General features: G+C 34.3%; 1 protein-coding gene across 1 annotated transcript in view; it reads right to left on the reverse strand.

The window, feature by feature from the left end:
- The window catches only part of LOC145260635 (uncharacterized), a 50,302-nt gene that overhangs the window by 26,409 nt on the left and 618 nt on the right, over window positions 1–23,275 (reverse strand). The window contains exon 1 of the mRNA XM_080118957.1: window positions 21,784–23,275. This exon is cut by the window's right edge and continues 618 nt beyond it. Coding sequence (XP_079975083.1) covers window positions 21,784–23,275 — 1,492 coding nt within the window. The remainder of the gene's footprint in view (window positions 1–21,783) is intronic.

Here is a 23,275-nt window from a genome sequence, read left to right on the forward strand (position 1 = left end):
TACAGGTAAATTTCTAAAAAAAAACACTTGTTTTAAATTTGAATATATTATTTATTGATTCTTTTATCTTCAATTTGTGATACACTTTGGTGAGTAAATTAATTATTTACTTTTTAATAGACATTTCAAAATGGGAGGCGTGAATTAATTCGACCCTCTGTCTTTCCAAGCTTATAACTACTCGAAAAATGTCATTCAAGCCCTAATTTTTTTTTTTCAATTAAAAGGAGCAAGGACCAAGGTTCTAATTTTTAAAAAAAAAAAAAAAGAAAAAAACCCACCAACGTGGTTTAAAAAAAAAAAAAAAAAAAGAAAAAAGAAAAAAAAGGTTTTAAACTTCGGACTTTACAGGTAAATTTCTAAAAAAAAACACTACTTTTTTTGTTTTAAATTTGAATATATTATTTATTGATCTTTTATCTTCAATTTGTGATAAACTTTGGTGAGTAAATTAATTATTTACTTTTTAATATACACTTGAAAATGGGGGGGGCGGCGTGAATTTAAAAAAAAAAACGTTTGTCTAAATTATATTCGGTTTATTGGAAAGAGCATAAAATTTCACATTGACCCTGAAAATATCGTAAAAATTGAATAAATAAAAAATTTTTGATCGATTTTTAAAGTTTAAAAATTGAAAAATACTGAGCTCGTAAAATTCAATTAATTTCATTACTGTTTAAAAAAAAAAAATTCTATTACTTTTAAAACAACTTTAATAGTTTATTTTGGAAGTATAATCCATAAAGAAAATAAACAACCCACTTTAAAAAAAAATTAAAATGACGTCATGTAATTAAAAAGGAGGAAGGGGTGTGATAGTTTTCTTCCCCCCCCCTCTCCTCCAGACGTGCATCCATATATTCCTATTCTGAATGTTTGTATAAATTTTAACATTTTTTAATTTAATTATATTTCTGTGTTTTTACATTAATTTTTTTTTTAATTATTGTTCGAGATTATATAAAAAATATGTCGAAAATTTCACATTTTTTGCGAGCAAGGAAATTATTAAAATCTTGCTTGCATATAAAAATTATGGGAAACCTGTAATTTAAAAATAAAAGAAATATTTTTTGCAATTATATTTGTGTGTGTGTGTGTGTGTGTGTGTGTGTGTGTGTGTGTGTGTGTGTGTGTGTGTGTGTGTGTGTGTGTGTGTGTGTGTGTGTGTGAAAATATTAAATAAGCAATGCTTATTTCAATGCTAATATCGGTAGTTCGACAAATTCATTTTCCTTAGAGCTATATCGAATTCATTAATACGGATTTAGGGGCTTTTTTCGTAATGTTCCTGTAAAAATTATTTTATTTTTACAAATTACGATGCTTTATTTATATAAAAAAATAAATTCTTGCGTTTTTTATTTACTACTGAAAACCATAACTTTTAGTAAAGGTATTTTCTGTTTAAACAAAATACATTTCCACTAAGATTTAAATAATAAAAAAAATAAATAAATAGTTCATTATATTCTGCGACCATTATTTGATAAATACTGAAGATTTCATTAAAATTGGTTAATTTCCTGATTTTTGGTGATTTTTTTTAAGTAAAAGGGAGGGGTCAAAATGTTTATACATTTTGAGCATCGGCATTCATTTTTCCCGTACCTAGAAATTATTCATTTCATAGAATCTCTAAATTCTAATTTAAGTTACTATTATTTTATTTATTTATTTATTTATTTATTAGGTGAATTTACGCGGGGTTTTCCGGCTGGAAGTTTACGGAAATTTAATTCAAAATATGTTTTACGATTCATTTAAAAAAAAAAAAAAAAAAATAGTTGGTACTTAATGACAGTTTTTTTAAAGTTCGTTTGAAATTTCCCTAATAATTTAAAAACGAATTAAAAAAAGAAAAAAAAAACGATCAAAATTCGCTTTTAATTTTCTCTAATTAATAATGGAAAAACGAATTTAAAAAAAAAAAAAAATTCGCAGCACGTTTACACTAACAGAACGAAATTTTGTAGTCAATAAATAGAGTTTTCAGATAAAAAAACAATGGTTTCAACTGATTTTTTTTGTCAATTCTAATAAGTTACAATGTTAGCTTCCAAATTATGCAGTCGAAATTACCTGAATATTACTGAATCATTTAAAAAAAAAAACCCAAAAAAACTTTAATCGTGTTAGCAGGTGAAAAATTGCGGCCATCTTGTTTAAATCGAAACGGAAAATTACCTCACTTTTGACCCCCCCCCCTGTGTCTCACATAAGCAAATAAGATCGTTTTCTTCAAATTCTATTTTCTATAATAAATAATTTTCTACCTCTCATCGATTTTTGTAATTTTTTTATATAAATCGTCTTTACGAGGAATAGATGATGGATACCTTTATTTTCATGTGAAATTCAGTTTTACGATTTCCGAAATTTCGTTCTGATAGTGTAGAAACACCAAATTTTCTTTATATTTTCCCTAATTAAAAAAAAAAGAAAAATCAAAATTCGCATTTTAATTTTACTTAATTTAAAAAATGAATTAAAAAAAAACTTCGCTTTTTATTTTACCTCCTGAATTAATATAAAAACGAATTTTAAAAAATGAAACGTCGCTTTTTATTTTACCTAATTAATGATTTTAAAACGAATTTAAAAAAAGAAATCAAAGCTAGCTTTTTATTTTCCCTAATTATTTAATTTAAAATCAAAATTCGTTTTTAAAATGTTCCCTAATTAATTAATTAATAATTTAAAAACGAATAAAAATTCGCTTTTAATTTTGTCTCATTTATAAAATAAGAGAAAATTGGAACGAAATTTCAAAAACTCAATTCTGCAAATATTCGATTGTTACTTATAAGGCGGGAAAACACGCAAACCAGTACATCAGAAAAAAGAATCAAGGAATACGTGATGTACTACATCACGTATTCCTTGATTCTTTTTTTTTTTTTTTTTTTTTTAATTAATTTGGATTTATTTATTTTCAATAATTTTTTTATCAGATTTTTTTTTTTAAGAATTGGCGTCAAATTATTATTTTTTCAAACTTTTAGAATAAAAATAAATAAATAAATCAAGTCCACATTTTTAATGATAGAAAATATAATTCTTTGAATAAAATCTTCAAGCATTTTTAATGTCAAACTTGAAATTTTCTCTCGAATTCGGATACTTAATGGATTTTGTTTAGTTTTTAACGATAGACATTGCCAGATTTTTAGTTTCTTTGGAATATTTTAAGCAAACATAATACGGACAGAACATTCCATTTGAACGTTCAAACATTTTCAGGGTGAAAAAAATAATGCGTAGGTAGAAAAGCAAATTTTCTTGCATTTAGTCATTTTTTTATTTATTTATTTAGGGTTTGTATTACTGTACACAGATTCGAAAAAGTTGTCAAAAAACAAATATATAATAAATAAATGTTATCAAAGGCAAGATAAGTTACTTTTCTACCAAATTAGATATAATTTTCGTGTTTTTATTCAATGTAACATTCAACTCGAAAAGCATAGTATTTACAGATGTAATGGAAAATTCAAAATGGCGCCCGACTCTCTCTTTAACACGGTAAGTTCGGGAAAAGATGTTATAAATAATAAACTAGATAAAATACTGTCAGTAATTTGCTCAATATATGTTACCATGACATAGGTTGACATATATTCGGTGGTTTTTTAATAGTATTTTGTCTAGTTTATTATTTATAACACCTTTTCCCAAACTTATCGTGTTAAAGAGAGAGCCGGACGCCATTTTGAATTTTCCAATACATCGGTAAACACTGCATGTTTTTCGAGCTGAATAAACATGTTACATTGAATAAAAACACAAAAAATATATCCAGTTTGGTAGAAAAGTAACTTATCTTGCCTTTGATAACATTTGTTATATATTTGTTTTTTTTGACTTTTCCGAATCTATGTGTACAGTATTAAAATTATTTGGTACTTATACACTTTAATCAACACATTAAAAAAATGAAAATATCGAAAAAAAGGTTATATTGTATGTATCCGTTTTGAACTGAAGATCTCCGAAAAAAAATTCACTTAATTTGATCGAGTAGTTTTTTTTTTTGTTTTTTTTTGTTTTTTTACAGCGGAAAAACGTTTTTATGAGAGCGCGTTGAAGGCAGGCATCTTGGAATTTTCTTTTTGTTTGGAGTGTAGAACATGACACGGGGAGATAACTCCAGTCAAAGCGCCGACACTCCCTCCCCATCTTTATTACTAGCTTTTCTTCCTAAAAATCGAACCTTTTGCTCGGTATCATAAATTGTTTTTTCGTTGTAAAACAAAAACTACTTGATGAAATTAAGTGAAATTTTTTTTTTTCGGAGAACTTCATTCCATAACGGATACATACAATTTAAACTTTTTTTTCGATATTTTCATTTTTTTAATGTCTTGATTAAACTGTATAAGTGCCATTTATTTATTTAACACCCTTTTTGGTAGTTTCCATGCACTTTATATATTAAAAAAAAAAAAAATTCTCGGGTTTGGATATGTTTTGAACGAATATCACATTAAAATCATTGGCGACAAGTAGTTTTCCTTACCTTTATTATTATCCAGTATATTCCATATTGTTTTCACTGGTCGCCATATTTGTTTTCGCGCACACGCATTAATGCGAAGCCAAACATGGCGACCAATGAAAACAATACGAAATACATTGGATAATAACGGTAATTGCTTTTAATATAAATGAAAAATAGCGCTTCAACACTATTGTGACGAAATTTCGGAAATCGGAATACTCAATTTCACATGAAAACAATGGTATCTACGTATTCCTCGTATTTTTAAGATTATTAAATCCAAAAATTGCAAAAATCGATAAGGTAGACAATTATTTATTTAAGAAAATAAAATCTAGAATTTGGTGAAAACGATCGTAAGACACAGAAGAGTTCGAAAGAGACGTAATTTTCTGTTTTGATTTAAACAAGATGGCCGCAATTTTTCACCTGCTAACATGGTTAAAGTTGTTTTGTTTAATAATTCAGTAATATTCAGGTAATTTCGACTGCATAATTTGGAAGCTACCATTGTAACTTATTAGAATTGACAAAAAAAAAAAAAAATCAGTAGAAGCCATTTTTTTTTATCTGTAAACTATTTATCGACTACAAGATCTTGTCCCAATTCTGTAGAAGCGGCTGATAGATATATAAGAGCGGTGTGGTGTGCGTGTTTTCGTCGAGTGGATCCAATATGGGGGATCGATTTTACTTCTCTGCTAAATCCCCTATATGGCTTTGTTCAAGTTTTGCATGTCTGTTTACTTCCGTTTTGTGCTGACCGTTCTGCTCTACGATAAATGCCCCGAAAAAGTCCCTTCTAATTAATTTTTAACGGTTTTAAAATAAGCAAACAAACTTGGCTGTTTTTTTGTTTGTTTGTTTTTGTTTTTCAAAATAACGGAATATTTTAAAACTGGTAACGATTAATAATCAGAATTGGCTTTTCCAGATTTAGTGTGAAGCAGAACGGCCCGTACAAAACGGAAGTAAATCTTTTTGTAAACAATCGTAGATTGTACTTAAAACAAAGCTACATTGTTGATGTTGTGAAAATAGATGAACACGAGCTTTGTTTTCGGTTCATTTTGGGCACTTATACAGAATACTGAAACAATAACGTTATGATTTCAGCTTCAGCACGGTCCGTAAAATATACAAAAACTCAATAAATAAAAGAATCTGAAGAAGTACCTCATTTTGTATGAAACTTAAACATTTACAGAATAGAATTAATTTTGACTAGAATAAATTGTTATTGGATGTGTAGGCGACTCGAAGTCGGCAACAAATGGTGTCAGATAAAAAAATCTATTTTTCATAAAAACAAAAAAAAAAAGATAAAGTAATAAATATTTTATGGTACCTGCACTTACTATACTGCGCTGAAATAATAACGTTATTTAGAAATACCATTCTTATCGTAGCGAAGGGAAGGGGTTTTGCAATTATTCTTATTCTTTACTTTCACCTAACAATTTAATAAACAAAAATATCGTAAAAATTGAATTTAATTTGAAAATACGATTTTAAAAAATAGCGCGGTAACATTGATGCACAAACACCATTTTTTTTTATTTATCCAAAACAATGAAAATTTTATGCAAACAAATGCGAGTTTTTTTTTTTTTTTTTTATCTGATATGTTTATGCTGCTGACTTCGAGTCGCCCGTTCTGATTTGACTATTTTTAATAGCATTTTCTTTGACCAAAATCAACAAAAAATGTTTAATATTTATTTTCAAGTTTCGTTTTGAAATAAACCAAGATGGATGATACGGAGATTAGTTTCGCATTCAAAAACCGTGTTTACGTATTTCCGAATCTTTCAAGTTGATATTTTTTGTGTGCGTGTTTTAATAAATTAGCTAATTATTTAAAATCTTATATAAATGATAAATTAATTTAAAAACTAGGAATATATAAAATTATTACAAAACTTTTTATTTCAAACAAAATCGTAAATTAATAAAAAAGATTTTTTTTAAATAAACATCCAATGTTTTTGTACTCAAAATTGAATTTTTCAAATTTCCCTTTTATTTTTTTTATTTTTTTTTATTACTTAAAATGTTTTGTCTATTCAATAATAATTTTCGTTTCTACATTACTGGCGAATTAAAAATGCTTGAAAAAAATATATTAAAAAAAAAAAGGGGGGGGAAAACAAGATATTTTAGAAATCGTTAAAATTCCATTTGTTTACTTTTATTTGTTTTTTTTTTAGAATAAAATTTGATGGAAGAAAAATTTTTTTGGTGAAGATTATGTTTTAAAACTTCATTATTGTTATTTTTATATTTAAAAAAATTTGGTAGTTAAGCACTTATGTTACCACAGTGGAATAATACCGTTATTATTTAGCAAACCATTCTTGACATAGGGGAGGGTGTTTTATAATTATTCTGTACTTTCACCTAACAATTTAATAATAAAAAAAAGATATCGTAAAACTTGAATTTGACTCAAAAATATTATTTAAAAAATTAGCACGGTAACATAAGTGCATAAGCATCTACAAATGTTCTATTAATTTTCTTGAAATTATTTAGTATCTTTAGAATTTTTTTTTTTTTTTTCATTTAATGAAAAAAATAATACTTTATTTCGAAATCTCTGGCTAGAATTAAATTTCAGGAGCAAAAATTTGAGTTTTATAGATGAATATGCGTCCCAGATGGGTAAAATCTTTTAAAGGCTCTCTTTAACATGGTAAGTTTGGGAAAATTAGTTAAAAATTAAAAAAAATATGCAGAATACTGTTAAAACCCCACCGAACGGTAACATATATTGAGCGAGTTCTAACAGTATTTTTTATTTTATTTATTTATTTATTTTTTTTTTTTTTACAAACCCGAAATTTAATATACGCCAATGATACTAAACCATATGTCTAGAATTCTTATTCAAATGGTGATAAAAAAATAAAAATTCCATTTTAAAGAACAGAAAAAGGGGGTCTGTTTTACAAGACACAGGTACGAAAAAAGTGTGGTAAATTTTCAGATTAGGTCCACCTCCACAATTTTCTTTTAAATGACGACTTTTAAAGCCAAGCTGAATACGAAAATCGCCTTGAAATTTTGCAGAAATAATTAGCTATCGAGATATAAAAAGTTGTATTATGCTTAGAATTCTTTGGCGGCCGTCTTTGTTACGCGCGTAGATTTATTTATGGCGCGCGCACGCGCGTAAAAACGATGGCCGCCAAAGAATACAATGCATAATACAACTTTTTATATCTCGATAACTACTTATTTCTGCAAACTTCCAATGCAATTTCCATATTCAGCATAGTAGAAAACATAAAAGTCGTCATTTAAAAGAAAATTGTGTAGGTAGGTGGAGGTGGACCTAATCTAAAAAAAATACCAAAAGGGTTATATATATATATAACAAATAAATATTACTAAAGGCAAGATAAGTTACTCTTCTACCCAGCTAAATAAATTTTTAGTGCCTTTAATTACTTTTAAAACGTTTGTTCGCTGCGAAAAACAAGAAAATATGGCTGCAATACGACTCTTACATATTTAAAGTCTCAATAATGTCTAAAAGATCGAAAATTAAACAAAATACTGGTAGAAACCTACCCAATAAATGTCACGGTAACATTTATTGGGTAGGTTTCTAACAGTATTTTCTATTTTTGAACCATTGAGACTTCAAAGATGTTAGAATAAAATCGCGGCATTTTTTTCTCAAATAGTATTCGACACTAGTTTTTCGAAGCAAATAAAAAATGAATTGATAACATTTGTTATATATTCGTTTTCTTGGCCATTCTTTTTTTTTTTTTTACACCTTTGTCTATTGTAAAACAAACCAAATATGAAAATATAGACGTTTTGTTCAGACTGTTCATAAATTTTATTTCCAGATTTGACAAAAAGCTTGTTTCCTTCAATAATTACAAGAAACCTTCTCTACCATCAATAGCAATGGCCAAAAACACATTACCTGAAAGTACTTTTTTTTAATTCCTCGGCCTGACGTTCACAGGGAACAGGAGTGGGGGCAGATACATTGAGAGCATTGCCAGGGTCGCTGCGAGTAAGGTGGGCTCTCTCTACCGTGCTAGAAAGCTACTTATGCCTGAAAGTATCCTGTACGTCTATAAGGCCACCATTTGCCCATGCATGGAGTATTGTTGCCATATTTGGGCTGGTGCATCTGCTACTAGTCTCTCACTCCTGTCGCCAACCTGATAGGTCCTGAACTGTCATTTAAGCTTCAACCTGTCCCATAGACAAAATGTTGCATTCCTCTACCTGTTCTACAAGTATTTTAATGGTGAATGCTCCGACGAACTAAGAGCACTTGTACCCCTCAACGTAAATACTCTCGACAAACAGCAAAATCCCACCCCTACACAGTAGAAATCCCTAGATGTAAGAAAGCCTTCTACTTCAATAGTCTCTTCCTCAGAACTGCTAGACTTTGAAACTCCCTCCCGGAATTCTGTTTCCCCGATGGTACTGACATGCAGAAGTTCAAGTGTAATGTGAACAGACATTTTGCTGCTCATCTCCCTACATAGTATCCCTGCAACTTATGTCCCCGATAGTAGCCCCCTACATCAAAGTGGCACTGTTTGGGGTGAAAATAGAAAAAGAAAAAAGAAAAATCCGACCCGTAGAGCACTTATGAAAAACTTAAAACTATTCAGGAAAATTTTTTTAAATGGAAACGTGTGAAAATAGTGTTGTGGTTTTTCTTTTTGTTTCAAAAATGATTAAAAAGAATGCGGTTTGTGAGAACTAGTTTCATTAAAAAGCAAAACTAATTAGCAAAACAGTATAAAACACCTCCAGCTCATTTTTTTTCCATTTTGGTCCAGGTAGCTCTAAAAAGTTAGCAATATGCCCCCCCCCCCCCCATCCGATTTGAAGACTTTGGAAACCCTTAATTTACTGCATAAAAAAAAAAAAAAAAAAAAATGACGCATTTGCTTATAAACTTTAATTCTAGCCCCAAATAACTTTCGAATTCACAATTTAAACACTTTAAACTCATTTTGAATTAATGCTCAACTTAACTACCATCTCTGCTACCCCTCCATAAACCATTCACAGCAAGAACTCGTCTATCTCCAACCATAGTAAATAATTCTCCTTTCTTTTTCTAAATAATAATATAATAATAATAATAAAACGGAACTTCCATGAACAAAGTTTCTTTCCAAGAACTTCACGTCCATGGAACACAACCCCAGCAAACTACATTTAATATTTAATGCTAGTAAAACTAAGCTGCTCTCCTTTAACAATTACAAGACATCTCTCCAACCACCTATATCCATGACAAATAACACCCTACCTGAGAATTGTTCCTTTAAACTCCTCGTCCTAACATTCACGGGCAATATGAACTTGAACAAATACATTGAGCATATTGCAAAGGCTGCTGCAATGAAGATTGGTTCTTTCTATCGAGCTAGAAGACTACTCACACCTGAGAGTATCCTGTACCTCTACAAGGCCACCATTCGCCCATGCATGGAGTATTGTTGCCCATCTGGGCTGGTGCATCTACCACTAGCCCCTCCCTCTTGGATAGGGTTAAAAAAATAATTTTCAATCTAATAGGTTCCACTTTGTCAACTAAGCTCAAACTTCTGTCCCATCGCCGCAATGTTGCATCTTTGTGCCTGTTTTATAAATATTTTAATGGAATGTATTCTGATGAACTCATTGCATTTGTGCCCCCTCGACATACATATCCCCGACAAAGCTGTTTACAACAAAATCTCACCCCTTCATTGTTGAGGTCCCTAACTGCCAGAAAGCTTTCTACTCTAATAGTTTGTTCCCATGAACAGCTAGACTTTGGAATTCTTCTCTGTACCGAAAATAAGACAAAACTTCCATGAACAAAGTTTCTTTCCAAGAACTTCACGTCCATGGAACATAAGCCCAGCAAACTAAATTAACATTTAATGAGAGTAAAACTAAGCTGCTTTCCTTTAACAACTACAAGACACCTCTCCAACCACCGATATCCATGACAAATAACACTACCTGAGAATTGTTATTTCAAACTCCTTGGCCTAACATTCACGGGAACTGGAATAAATACATTGAGGACATTGCAAAGGCTGCTGCAATGAAGATGGGTTCCCTCTATCGTGCTAGAAGACTACTCACACCCGAGAGTATCCTGTACCTTCTTGCTACCTGCTTCCCTGACTGTACTGATATGCAGAAGTTTAAATGTAATGTAAACCAACATCTTGTTAATCTTTCCTAGGCATGGTCCCAAATAGTAGCCCCTTACATCCAAGTGGCGATATGTCTTGAGAAAAAAAACAAAACAAAAAAAAAACATGATCATTTACAAGTCCAATGTTGAATTCTTTTTGCGTCATTCTCTTAAATAATGAGCATATGACCATTTCAACCACCTCAAATCTTCAATGTGTTCTCTCGGTGTTTAACTGACAAACTCCTTAAACTTTATCCTCGAGTGGCTTGTAAACCTTTTTTTTTTACAAGGTAGTCACCACTTACCAAGACCTGAAGACCACTCGAGGATAAGGGTTAATGAATGTAAGGTGATAGTTTAGGAAATCGTTCATGGTGTAGAGTGGGTAGAATTTGGATTTATTTAAGAGGATGGTTCAGTAAGAACTTGTTTACATTGGACTTGAAGGCTATCATATTGTAACCAGCTGGAAAGCAGGCCAATGGAACAGGGTTCCAGATGTGGGCAATTCTAGGAAAAAAAGCTTTGTTCATGGAATCTGCGTTTAGAACTTTGATTAATATATTAGTCTGAGATGTTGCCAAACATATCAAGGACCTAGATGTCAGCAACGCAACTGGCTCTGACAACATTCCAACCATAGTGCCTGAGGAGCTACAACCGGAACTAGCTCTTATTTTAACAAATCTGTTTAATCATTGCTTAAAAGAGAAAACGCTTTTACATCACTTTGGAAAATTTCATCAGTTTGCCCAGTACCCAGTATTTAAAAATACTAGAAAATTGGTCTTCTGCATCACAGTACAGACTCCTGTGCATCATGAGCAAGTTGGTTGAATTTGTAATAAAAATCAAAAAGTTGTCAACCACCTCAGCAAAAACAACAGAGAATTTTTACTTACTTTCCACCTTAACAATCGCCTTTAAAATGACTTTTAGAGATTTTCTGGTATGCTGAAAACGAATATCGCATTTAAATCTGTTGCAAACACATAGTTTTCCGGATATTAAGCAATGTAACACTGGTGGCCATTGTTGTACATGCAAACATGCATATATTTCCGGTGATAACATAAGTTAATCTCTAGAAATTGACTTATTTATGACAAATTTAGATGTGATATTTGTTTTCAGAATACCCGAAAGCCTATAAAGGCGTCATTTAAAGGTGATTTTTAAGGTGGAAAGCAAGTAAAAATTTACGAAAACAACCTAATCAGTGACAACCAATATGGATTTTATCCTACAATATCAACTGCTGATGTACTGACTGTAATATCAGATAGGATCAGTGAATCGATTGACGGAGGCTTCATTTTTAGAGTAATAACTCTTGATGTTTCAAAGACCTTTAGATAACAGAAATGGAAGACAAATCAGTTGCTAAGGTCTCTGGAAAAATGGTTGCATCATTCTATTGCTCCAGAAAGCATCTAATTCCCAGCGCAATCCTCTACCTGTATAAAAGTCAAATACATCCTATGGAGTACTGTTGCTCTATCTAGGGAGGAGCCTTTTGGGGCATCCTATCCTGTCTTAACAGAGCTCAAAACTGGCTTCAAAACCCGATAGATGATGCCTTTTTCTCCTCCCTGCAACTTCTTTTCCACAAAAGAGATATTGTGAGCCAGTCTGCTCCATCGTTATTTTCATGACAAGTGCTCATCTGAGCTTTAATCTCCCTGCCAAACTTTCACAAAAGGAACTCATCTAGTTACAACCACTATCAACAATTTCCTCCCAATTTCTATCCGTGCCTAAATCTAAATATGGATTTCATGAACAAAGCTTCTTTCCTAGAACTGCCCATCTATGGAACTCTATTCTGCTGGCTTGCTTTCCAGATGACCACAATATGGTTGTCTTCAAGTCCAATCTAAACAAGTTTTTGCTGAGCCATCCCTTTAAATAATCAAATTATACCAAATTCTCACTACTAACGATTAATACACTGTTGGCCTGATGACTATTGTACACCCATTAACCCTTATCCTTGAGTGGTCTTCAGGCCTTGATAATGTGGTAACCCCTTATCAAAAGAAAAAAAAAAGATAACACAATGATAAAATATTGTACTGAAGCATCAAGAAAAATCCTCATGTGCAGAAACCAACTACGGGTAAGTTGAAACAGAAATAAAAGCAAAAAATATATAAGGAAACATTGCAAGAATCTAAGGGAAGTGACACTGCTAGAAATCCGCTACCCCCCCCCCCACACACAAAAAATGTGAGAGGTCACAAGTTAAGGGTTAAGGAGAATGAAAAGATCAAGTAAAGTGAGCACCCTTCAGACCTCCACCTAAAGATCGCAGACAGTACTTGATCGCAGACAGTTCGGGAGCTTTATACCCACTCAAATTCCAGAAGACACTAACAATCGTTTATCAATGAGATTTCAATGGTAAACAGCTGTTACGAGAACTGAAAACGATTTTCAATGGAGTGCAATGGAAATTTGAGGAAACTTGCTGTCATCAAGATTTCAAGGAACACCACATGTTGTTGTCAGCGAGTGATCATTGATAATCATTCCATGAGAGAACCCCAAGTGAGTAGAAGTACAACAAAAACATCACAGAGCAAAAAAAACAAAAACTGAAATCGCAAAATTGTAAATTAACTAACCCCCCCCCCCCACAACATAGTGTAGTGTTCACATCATATAGTCGAGAAGAGTCCAGGAGGATGGAAAGACCAAAGAGATAAAGGATTAACTACTGCATTAATTAAGCACTGGATGAATGCGAAGTTGACTGGGATCATACGGAAACCTTATTGCCACTCAAATTCCAGTGAAGACCAATGGTTATTGCCAGTGAGAAGTAAATAGCAAACGGTTATTGCGATAATGCAAATTCATTTGCAAAGATTATCAAAAGAGGTGGAGAGTACTGGAAATCTGAGGAGACTTGTTGTCACTCAGATTCCAGGGAACACCACCAGTTATCAGTGAGCAATAATCACTTACAATGGCGGGAGTGATGGTGATCTAGAGATTAATAATACAGACTAACGATCTGAGTGTCCAAAGTTTTAATCCAGTTTGTTCCACAAAAAAAAAGATCACTTTCACTTAGGATCTTGCCGACCTTCACCTGGTCCCTCCCGTAAGTGTGGTGTCTTTCTAGAAAGAATTCTGACTAGAAAACTATCCGGGAAGCCAATGACAACAACTTGGATACTAATGTCTACCACAGTAATTGGCTTGGTTTCTCTAGTTCCACAGACACAGCTGGTAGCATCACACAATTTTTCTATATCCCATTCCCTGACACAGACAGTAACGTTCCCAGATCGACAGGATCTGCAAACCTTACTTCTAGACTTATTTCTGACCACAGTTCCTAAAGATTGTGAAACTTGAGGAGACTTGTCACTCAGACTCCAGGGAACACCACCGGTTGTTATCAGTAATCAATAATCACTGACGATGACAGGAGATGACAGTGGTCCACTGATTAACGATACAGACTAACGACCTGGGTGTCCTAAGTTTAAATCCAGTTTGTTCCCAACTCATCTCCCAGGTCAACAGGATCTGCAAGCCTCACTTCTAGACCTATTTCTGACCACAGTTCCTGAGGATCATGTAACAAATGCCCAATGCCCTCTCAGGAATGCTGATTATGTTGTAATAATGATAGATATCACCCTAAACTCTCGACCCCAAGTTGAAGAGCCATTCCTCAAAACGACAAGGTACTACAAGAAGACTGACTGGGAAACCATTGGGGATCACATTAGAGATGCTTCATAAGAAATATCTTTTCTTTTCCTGTGGAACAGTGCGCGAATGAGACCATTGAATGGTTCAAAGCAACAATTGAAATGCATGTTCCTCCACGTAAGTTCTATAGCAAACCCCACTCTAACGATTCACTTCTAATTATACAACTGCTATAGCTTAAAGGCAGCATGAATACTGCAGATTTATCTGAAACAAGAGCAGTACAGTTAGACAAAAGTATATAGAAGCTAGAAATAATTGTATGAGTGAAATAGCCATAGCTAAGAGAAGATATACCGAAACCACCAGAAAGCACTGAATCGCAGAAATTTGAAACTTAAGATTGTAGTAAATAATGGGCAATCAACAATTCCTCGACTATCCAACAACCTTGAGGTTATATATATTATTTTAATTGAGATGAGTATTATTTATATTAATTTATTTATTGCGGACTATTATTCTCATCTTTATTAGTCGTTGTTTCACGACGTTTCGGCCAACTATTCCTAGTGGTGAGACGACAACAACTACGGATGGCAGTGATTGCTGAGAATGTAGTTAGGAGATTCGAAGTTCCTATCCATCGTGGTTACCACCTGATGAAGGCCAGAGGAATAATTGGCCGAAACGTTGTGAAACAACAACCAATAAAGATGAGAATGATAGTCCACAATAAATAAATTAATATGAATAATACTCATCTCAATAATGAATTCCAATTCAAGTAATATATATACCATTCGGTACGGATCCGACCATGGAAGATCATATAATAAACAAACGTGGATTTATAAGATAAAAAAAAAATCCAACCTTGATCGCCCTTCGGGGCCTGTGGTGCAGTTGATAGAGACGTTGAATCTCTACGGTTCTAGATCAGCATTGTCTGAAGATAGCGGTTTTAATCCTACCCAAAGCCGGCCAGAAGCTAACTTGGCTAAAAACGTGGTGAGACGACAACAACTATGGATGGCAGTGATTGCTGAGAATGCAGTTAGGAGATTCGAAGTTCCTATCCGTCACGGTTACCACCTGACAAAGGCCAGAGGAATAGTTGGCCGAAACGTCGTGAAACAACTAATAAAGATTAGAATAATAGAAATAGAATAAAATTAATAAAATAAATTAACCTTGAGGTTGTTTGCACAGCAACCAAAAAGGCTAATCTGTTTGCCCAACGGTTTTCCTCCAACTCTACTTTGGACCCAGCAAACAACTCCCTCCCAGATTTTCCTTTGCGGACACGTTAAAATGTTTTTGACTCCTAATGGGGGTATGCCACCAATGATTTCTACGATCGTTTTTATAACCACAAGTTATAATAATCAACCAATGAGAAGCTTCCAAAGTTATTGTCAAATTTTAGATTCAATCAGTTCGCCGTCATCTCTGTCACGAACATGCATTTGATTCTTCGCCGCTATCTTTGTTAGTAGGAATTATTTTAACACTCAAGATTGGAGCTGCATTGAATCTTCGCCACCATCTTTGTTACTAAAAATTACTTAACATTCAAGATCGGAACTGCACTGATTCTTCACCGCTATCTTTGTTCAACATAATGTCTCAACACTTAACAGGACAGAAACCACACTTGATCTGAAAATCACCGCTTCCAAAGTTTGTGATATTCTAGACAACTCAAAGGCATGTGGACCTGATTTCATCCCGGCCATATTATTTAAAAAATGCTCCGCTGAGGTTGCCCCAGTTCTCTCCAAACTCTTCAACAAATGCCTTACCGAATCTTGCTTTTCTGACTGCTGGAAAATTGCTTCTGTTATACCAGTTTACAAGAATTCTGGCAAAAAATAAATAAATAAAAAAAAATAATGACCCACTAAATTATTGCTTCATTAGCCTCCTCTATCTCTTCACCAAAATCTTTGAGTCCTTAATTAATCAAACACATCTACCAGCTCACTGATACTGAACTTTTTTCCAACCAACAGTAGGCAAGCCTATTCTACTGCAGATATCCTAACTGTAATCTCTAAATGTATATACCATGCACTGGATAAGCAGGGAAGGGTAGGGCAATAGTCCTGGATATATCTAAAGCCTTTGACAGGGTATGGTATGATGGTCTTCTCATGAAAATCAAATAATATGGTATTACTGGACGAACACTTCACATAATCAAATCTTTCTTAAATAAAAGATAAAAATTCAGCTTGTCCTTGATGGTTGTACGTCAAAACATGATATTAATGTGCATCAGGGGTCAATCCTTGGATCATTATTATTCCTGATATTCATAAATGACACCTCTGATAAAATTGTCTCCGAGATGGGTATATTTGCTGAGGATACTATGTTCTATAACTTACATGAGGGGAAAACGAATGAACACATATCTAAGGAAATAGCGGAAACCTTATAGGAAGACCTTCAGTCAGTCTTGGAATGGAGGATGTAAATGGATGGTAACATTCAATGCTGCCAACACTAAGCTTCTTTTCTTTAATAATTACAAGAAACCTTTTCAACCACTGATAGCCATGGCTAATGAAAGTACTTCGTTCAAACACTTCAACTTAACATTCACAGGGAACATGAATTGGAACAAATACATTGAGGGCATTGCCAAAGCTGCTGCAAAGAAGACTGACTCTTTTTATCGTGTTAGAAAGTTACTTAAGCCTGAGAGTATTCTGTACCTCTACAAAAGCCACCTTTCGCCCATGTATGGAGTATTTTTGCCACATTTAGACTAGTGCATCTGCTACTAGTCTCTCACTCCTAGACAGGGTTAAAAAAAAGTCGCCAACCTAATAGGTTTCACTTTGTCAACCAAACTTCAACCTCTGTTCCATTAATGAAATGTTGCATCCCTGTGCCTGTTTTACAAGTATGTTAATGGAATGTGCTCCAATGAACTCCAAACCCTTGTACCCCCCAACATAAATAGCCTCGACTCACCCGACAAGCAGCAAAATCCCACCCACCCCTATGCTGTAAGGATCCCTAGATACTAGACAGCTTTACAATCAAATAGTTTCTTCTGCTAGACTTTGGAATTCACCACCCCTGGGTTCCTGCTTCCTTATTTTGTTTTTTTATTTTTCTTCCTTTGAAAATTGTAATGCTGGGTATGGGGCAGCCAAACCAGCTGCCAACATTGCCCCACTTTTTTATTGAAACCAATCGAGAGCTCTTTTTAGTATCCTCGTTGTTCCCTTAAGTGCAATTGTCTGGATCTCTTTTGCACTTGGTTCACCAGGAATATTATTTAGGTAAGACTTCAGGTTCTTCTTCATAAGCCCTGTGGCACCTATGATAACTGGTATGATTGATATCTCCTTAAGATTCCAGTTTCTTTTCATATCATACATGGGACCTTGACATTTGGTCTGTTTCTCTCTTTCAGCTCTGTTCAGTCCGCCATCATTAGGGACACTCACTTCAATCAAGGTTGCAACTCTCTCTGATTTATTCCATATAACTATGTCAGGTTTCACAGCAGCATTTTCAAGGTAGGTGGCTGTAGGGAAGTGCAATGTGAACAGACACTTTGCTGCTCAACTCCCTACATAGTATCCCTATAAATTTGGTCCCAAATAGTAGCCCCCTTACATCCAAGTGGCACTGTGCCTTGTTTGGAGTGAAAAAGCAATCTATAAATATAAAAGCGAAAATGTATGTATGTTCGCTTTTTGTGTATGTCTGTAAAAAGCTTTTTTCCAAGAAGCGGTCGGTCGGCTCACAACTTCTTAAAACTTTTTATATCACATATAAATCATAATATCTATGAGTTAACAACGGAGGTCGCCTGTCTATTTAATTTGCTCGACTTTGAAAAGATAAATATTCAACATTTTTTCGCTCGCCGCATGTGGATTAGGCTTTTTTGTATAATAAAAGCGACACTAATTCTGGTGGTATTTTCTTCCGGTCGCGATCGCCAGAAATGTCCGAAAGCAATCAGATTTGATCAATGTGGAAATTTTCCTTATATCAGACAATTGCTATTCAAGGAGGACAATTCCCTTCTAATGGGGAGCTGGTGCCCCCCCCAATATCTTGAAAAATAAAAATAAAAAAAGCGTTCCCGCAGTAAATAAAATACTGTCCCACAATCAAAGTTGACCTCATTAAGTCATTAAAACGTGCACCTGCCAATTCTAAATAGTTAAATAAATTCAAACGTGTTTCCGTTAGTATTTTGCGGTGGCCCAATGGTTAACGTTGCACATTTTTTTTTTTTCACACTTTAATTTCCAACTTCGCCTCAAGGGTTCGGGTTCGATTCTCATACTTATCTACCAAAACTTTTTATTTTTATTTTACCCCCCCCCCCCCCCGACACAAACACCCGGGTGTTTTGATTTACCCAAAACCACACACACCTCCAAACACCCGGGCAACGCCGGGTACCCCCCTCCCGCTAGTAAATAATAAAATAAAAATGGGTCAATGTGCATTTGGTTGTCCAACCTACAAAGCCATTCTTAACATGAGGTTGAAAATAAGAAAATTCCTTTCAGAATAAAAACACCCCAACTGCCCCATGTTAAGAACGGCTTTCGGAATAAACACCCTTTCGAGGTTGGACAACCAGTGAGTGCACATTGACCAAAAAATAAATCTTCGTGTTCATATGAGATGGTGATGTCTGCCTATACGAGAACTCCTATATTGTACCTAGTATATTTAAAAGTTTAAAAATAAAATAACTTTAGTTCCATCAGCGAGAATCGAATCCAAAAAGTTTAGTCCTCCAGGAGCTATTGACAGATAAGAAAGATTTGAAATTAAACCACTTCAAGTTATGAATGAATTTGCGCATGCGCAAAAGTAATAGAAATATGTCGGCAAGTTGAAAAGAACATTTCGCATTGGGCCCTTTTGTAGTTTAAGGAAACTAAAATATGAAGAAATAAAAGGGGACATAAGTCGAGTTACACCGGTAGAAAGAATGCCATTTGATTAGATAGTGAAACTGGCGTCATTTATTTATAAATAAAATGAAATATTGAAATTGACAATATTAGAAAACAATATTTTTTTTTTATTAAATAATTTTTTATTAAATACAGGAATTTAAAAAATATATATTTTTAGTGGTTTAGATCTTTTAATCACTCCCACTCCCGCCTAATTTTATAAATAAAATGACAAAAAATAAAGATGATTAGAAATGATATTAATGAAACTGACAATAGAAACAGTTGATTTTTTTTTGACAAACAAATTCCATTTCCAATTTTTTTTTTTTTAAATTTTAAAATAAACTAAAATGTTTCACTTTTTATAGCCAATCGAATTGTGTTACTTAAATATGATTTGAACTTTTTAAAAATTCTTTTACAATAATAATTAAAATAATTATTAATTATTTTATATATATTTTCAATATGGTTTCATTAAATTCATTTCTAATTATCTTTGTTTCCCATTTTATTTATAAAATTACGCGGGAGTGATTCATTCAAAGATCTTAACTGCTAAAAATCATTTTTATTTTAAATTCCTGTATTTAATAAAAATTATTTAATAAAAAAAAAAAAAATTGTTTTCTAATATTGTCAATTTCAATATTTCATTTTATTTATAAAATGACGCTAATTTCACTAATCAGGTGGCATTCTTTCTACCGGTGTAACTCGACTTATGTCCCCTTTTATTTCTTCATATTTTAGTTTCGTTAAACTGCAAGAGGGCCTCCGGCCTCGCATGTAAACTTGCCTACATATTCCTGTAGACATTATTCAATCATCCAAACAAAGATTTTATTCATTATAAACTATCTTTGGTATATGATTACTAATTCCTGTTAATTTCAGTGTTATGTGTCGAATAGTTTAAAAGTTTATCGGTTAAATATTTTCGCGTACACACACATACATACATCTGCTTTATTTATATAGATGACGCTTGCAATATTAACACGACCATGATTGACACGTGAATACTTATTCAGAATACGAACAGTGCTATTTTGTGTGTGTGTGTGTGTGTGTGTATATATGGCGCTAATGCACTTAGTGATCCGATCCGCGCTATTTCTTGAATCGTATTTCCAAGTTTAATTAAAGTTTTATATGTTTTTTATTCAATTGTAAGGTTACAGTACAGAATAGGTACAAAGCACCCTCCCCATGTTAAGAATGGCTTTTTAAATAATAACGTTATCATTTCAGCACGGATCAATAAGTGCATGAGTACTATATATATATATATATATATATATATATATATATATATATATATATATATATATAAACCTTACTAATTATTAGATATCCGAGAGTAATTTTGAAGCCTTTAAACTGGTGAAGTGAAAGTAGGCGAAATTTGAGGTTTAACGATCTCTTATTTATTTGCCCCCTACCCCCACCCAACGAGCAAAATACACAGAAGATTAAAAAAAAAAACTTTTAAAGGGGAACTGGAACGAATGTTTAGACCCCTATTTTGTCGCCTAGAATTAAATGATAAATGTAAAGATCGACGATCTCTTCAAAAGAGTCGAATAAAATTTGTAGGGTTTGTTTTACTATTCGAAAAAGTTGTCAAAAAACAAATAGATAACAAATAAATGTTATCAAAAGCAAGATAAGTTACTTTTCTACCTAACTGGATAATCTTTTAGTGTTTTTATTTGATGTAAAATGTTTATTCGGTTCGAAAATCATACAGCGTTTATTGATATATTTGAAAAAGACAAATGGCGGTGAGGAGGAGGAGGAAGAGGTCTCTGTTGAATACGTTAAGTTTGGGAAAATGAGTTCAAACTAAAAAATTATACAAAATACTGTTAAAACTCCACCCAATATAAGTTACCGTGACATAGGCTGACATATATTGAGGGAGTTTCTAAGAGTATTTTGTATAATTTTTTAGTTTGAACTCATTTTCCTAAACTTAACGTATTCAACAGAGACCTCGCTGCCATTTATCTTTTTCAAATATATCGATAAACATATGATTTTCAAACCAGATAAACATTTTTCATTAAATAAAAACACTAAAAGATTATCAAGTTAGGTAGAAAAGTAACTTATCTTGCCTCTTTGATAACATTTATTTGTTATCTATTTGTTTTTTGACAACTTTTTCGATTCTATGAGTATAGACTATACACATAGAATCGAAAAAGTTGTCAAAAAACACTGTATGCCTCCCCACGGGACAGAGTGAGACAGTAGACACCAGGGTCGTTTTTAACGTGGCGAAAAGGTACAAAAATAAAAAATTGTCTCAGTCGTGAAGGACTGATCCTCCACCGAAAGAGAACAAGAAATGGAAGTGCAGCAGTCACTGCAGCATCTGAAGAACAGATACTACACTTTGATCTTGACCCAAAACAAACCCAAATAAACGCTTATAACGAAGAAGAAGCACCCTGACGTCTTACCTGGATGAATATATGGTTCGTTAATTCCTTCCAAACCCCCCTGAGCAGCCGCAGCCGCCCTCCGCACAGCCTCCTCATCTTCAGCGTATTTGATATCCGAGTAGCCACCGTCGGAATCGTCGTAATCCTCATCCCAATCCAGCACGTGGATGTGTTTGTAATCTTGCACCATGTGCTTCGGCGGTTTGGAAACGCGGCCGGAACGCGTCCTCGGACGTTTCTTCTTCCGTTCCTCCTTCTCCTCCTTGGTCAACTCCGGACCGTCGATCTTCTCCTCCTCGTCCCTGTTCCGGCGTCGGTAGGCCCTTCTCGGCAACTGTCCGAAGGTGATCGTCTGCTGCCCCTGGGACTGGGTCTCCACCTGTGGCTGCGAAGCAACCCCGTCCGATCCGGCCTCGCCGGTGGCCCCAACCTCGGCCGATTTGTGAAGCTCGGACGGATAGATGACGCGATACACAATCCGGGTGTTCGTCTGAGGGTTGAACAAGATGCTCGACCTCTCCGCCTGGTTGCTACGGGCCAGTTGTTGCTGTTGTACGACCTGCATTATCTGTTGCAGTTGGTCCGTCGTCAGTTGCTGTAAAGGTGTGTACTGGTTTCCTTGCTGGATTATACGGATCGGATTCTGACTAGATCCCAAAGGAGCCCCGCTTTCATCGTTCGAAGGGGCTAAAGTGATGCTGATGCTGCCCGGCGGCATACCGTTTGGTGATTGGTGGTCAGTTTCCATATCGGAATCGACACCTTCCTCGTTCTGTCCGTTTTCAACGCCGTCGGGGTCCATTTCACCATCGAGGGCATCGTTGTCAGCATCCTGCTGCCGATGAAGAGTTATATGCATCGGATGGTTCATAAGAATTTCGTTGCTGTTTGTGTCGCGGTTCGTACCGGCTTCATCGTCAGCGACGCTAGTGTTGTCATTGTCATTGCTGTCGGTCAGGGTGGTCCGCGTTACGTCCGACGGCGTAGAGGACAACGCGTGCGTGGCAGTCAAACCAGCGTGCGGACCGAGAAGACTTTGATGACGGGACAACGCCGGATGCTGGACGATCCTTCCAGAGACGTCGTCTGCAGCATCGCTGACGCTTTTAATAAAACCGTTCGCAGAGCTCACGATCACGTGCGACAACGGAGTTTGTTGTTGTTGATGGGAAGAAGAATTAGGAGGTGCCACAACCGTAAAATTCCCAACCCCATCGACATATCGGTGGGTTTCGATGGAAACTGTTTGTGGTACTGGTGCTATCGACGGAGACGGATCCCGGTCGCCTCCTCCGGATCCAGGGTCAGCTGCAACCAAAACAACGGTCGCAGCTCCGATTCCTTGTTGTTGCTGTTGTTCTTGTGTTGGTATAGTTGGAAGCTCTGGTTGTTGAACCGGTGTCGTTTGCTCTAAGTGGACGACCCGAGGGATGGACAAAAGATTGGACATATCATCATCATCATCATCATTATTATTATTATTATTGTCGACAACAGCGTCAGCATCGTT

This window comes from Euprymna scolopes, chromosome 36 (assembly GCF_053919585.1).
Source record: "Euprymna scolopes isolate OS-2025 chromosome 36, ASM5391958v1, whole genome shotgun sequence".
Classification (NCBI taxonomy): domain Eukaryota; kingdom Metazoa; phylum Mollusca; class Cephalopoda; order Sepiida; family Sepiolidae; genus Euprymna; species Euprymna scolopes.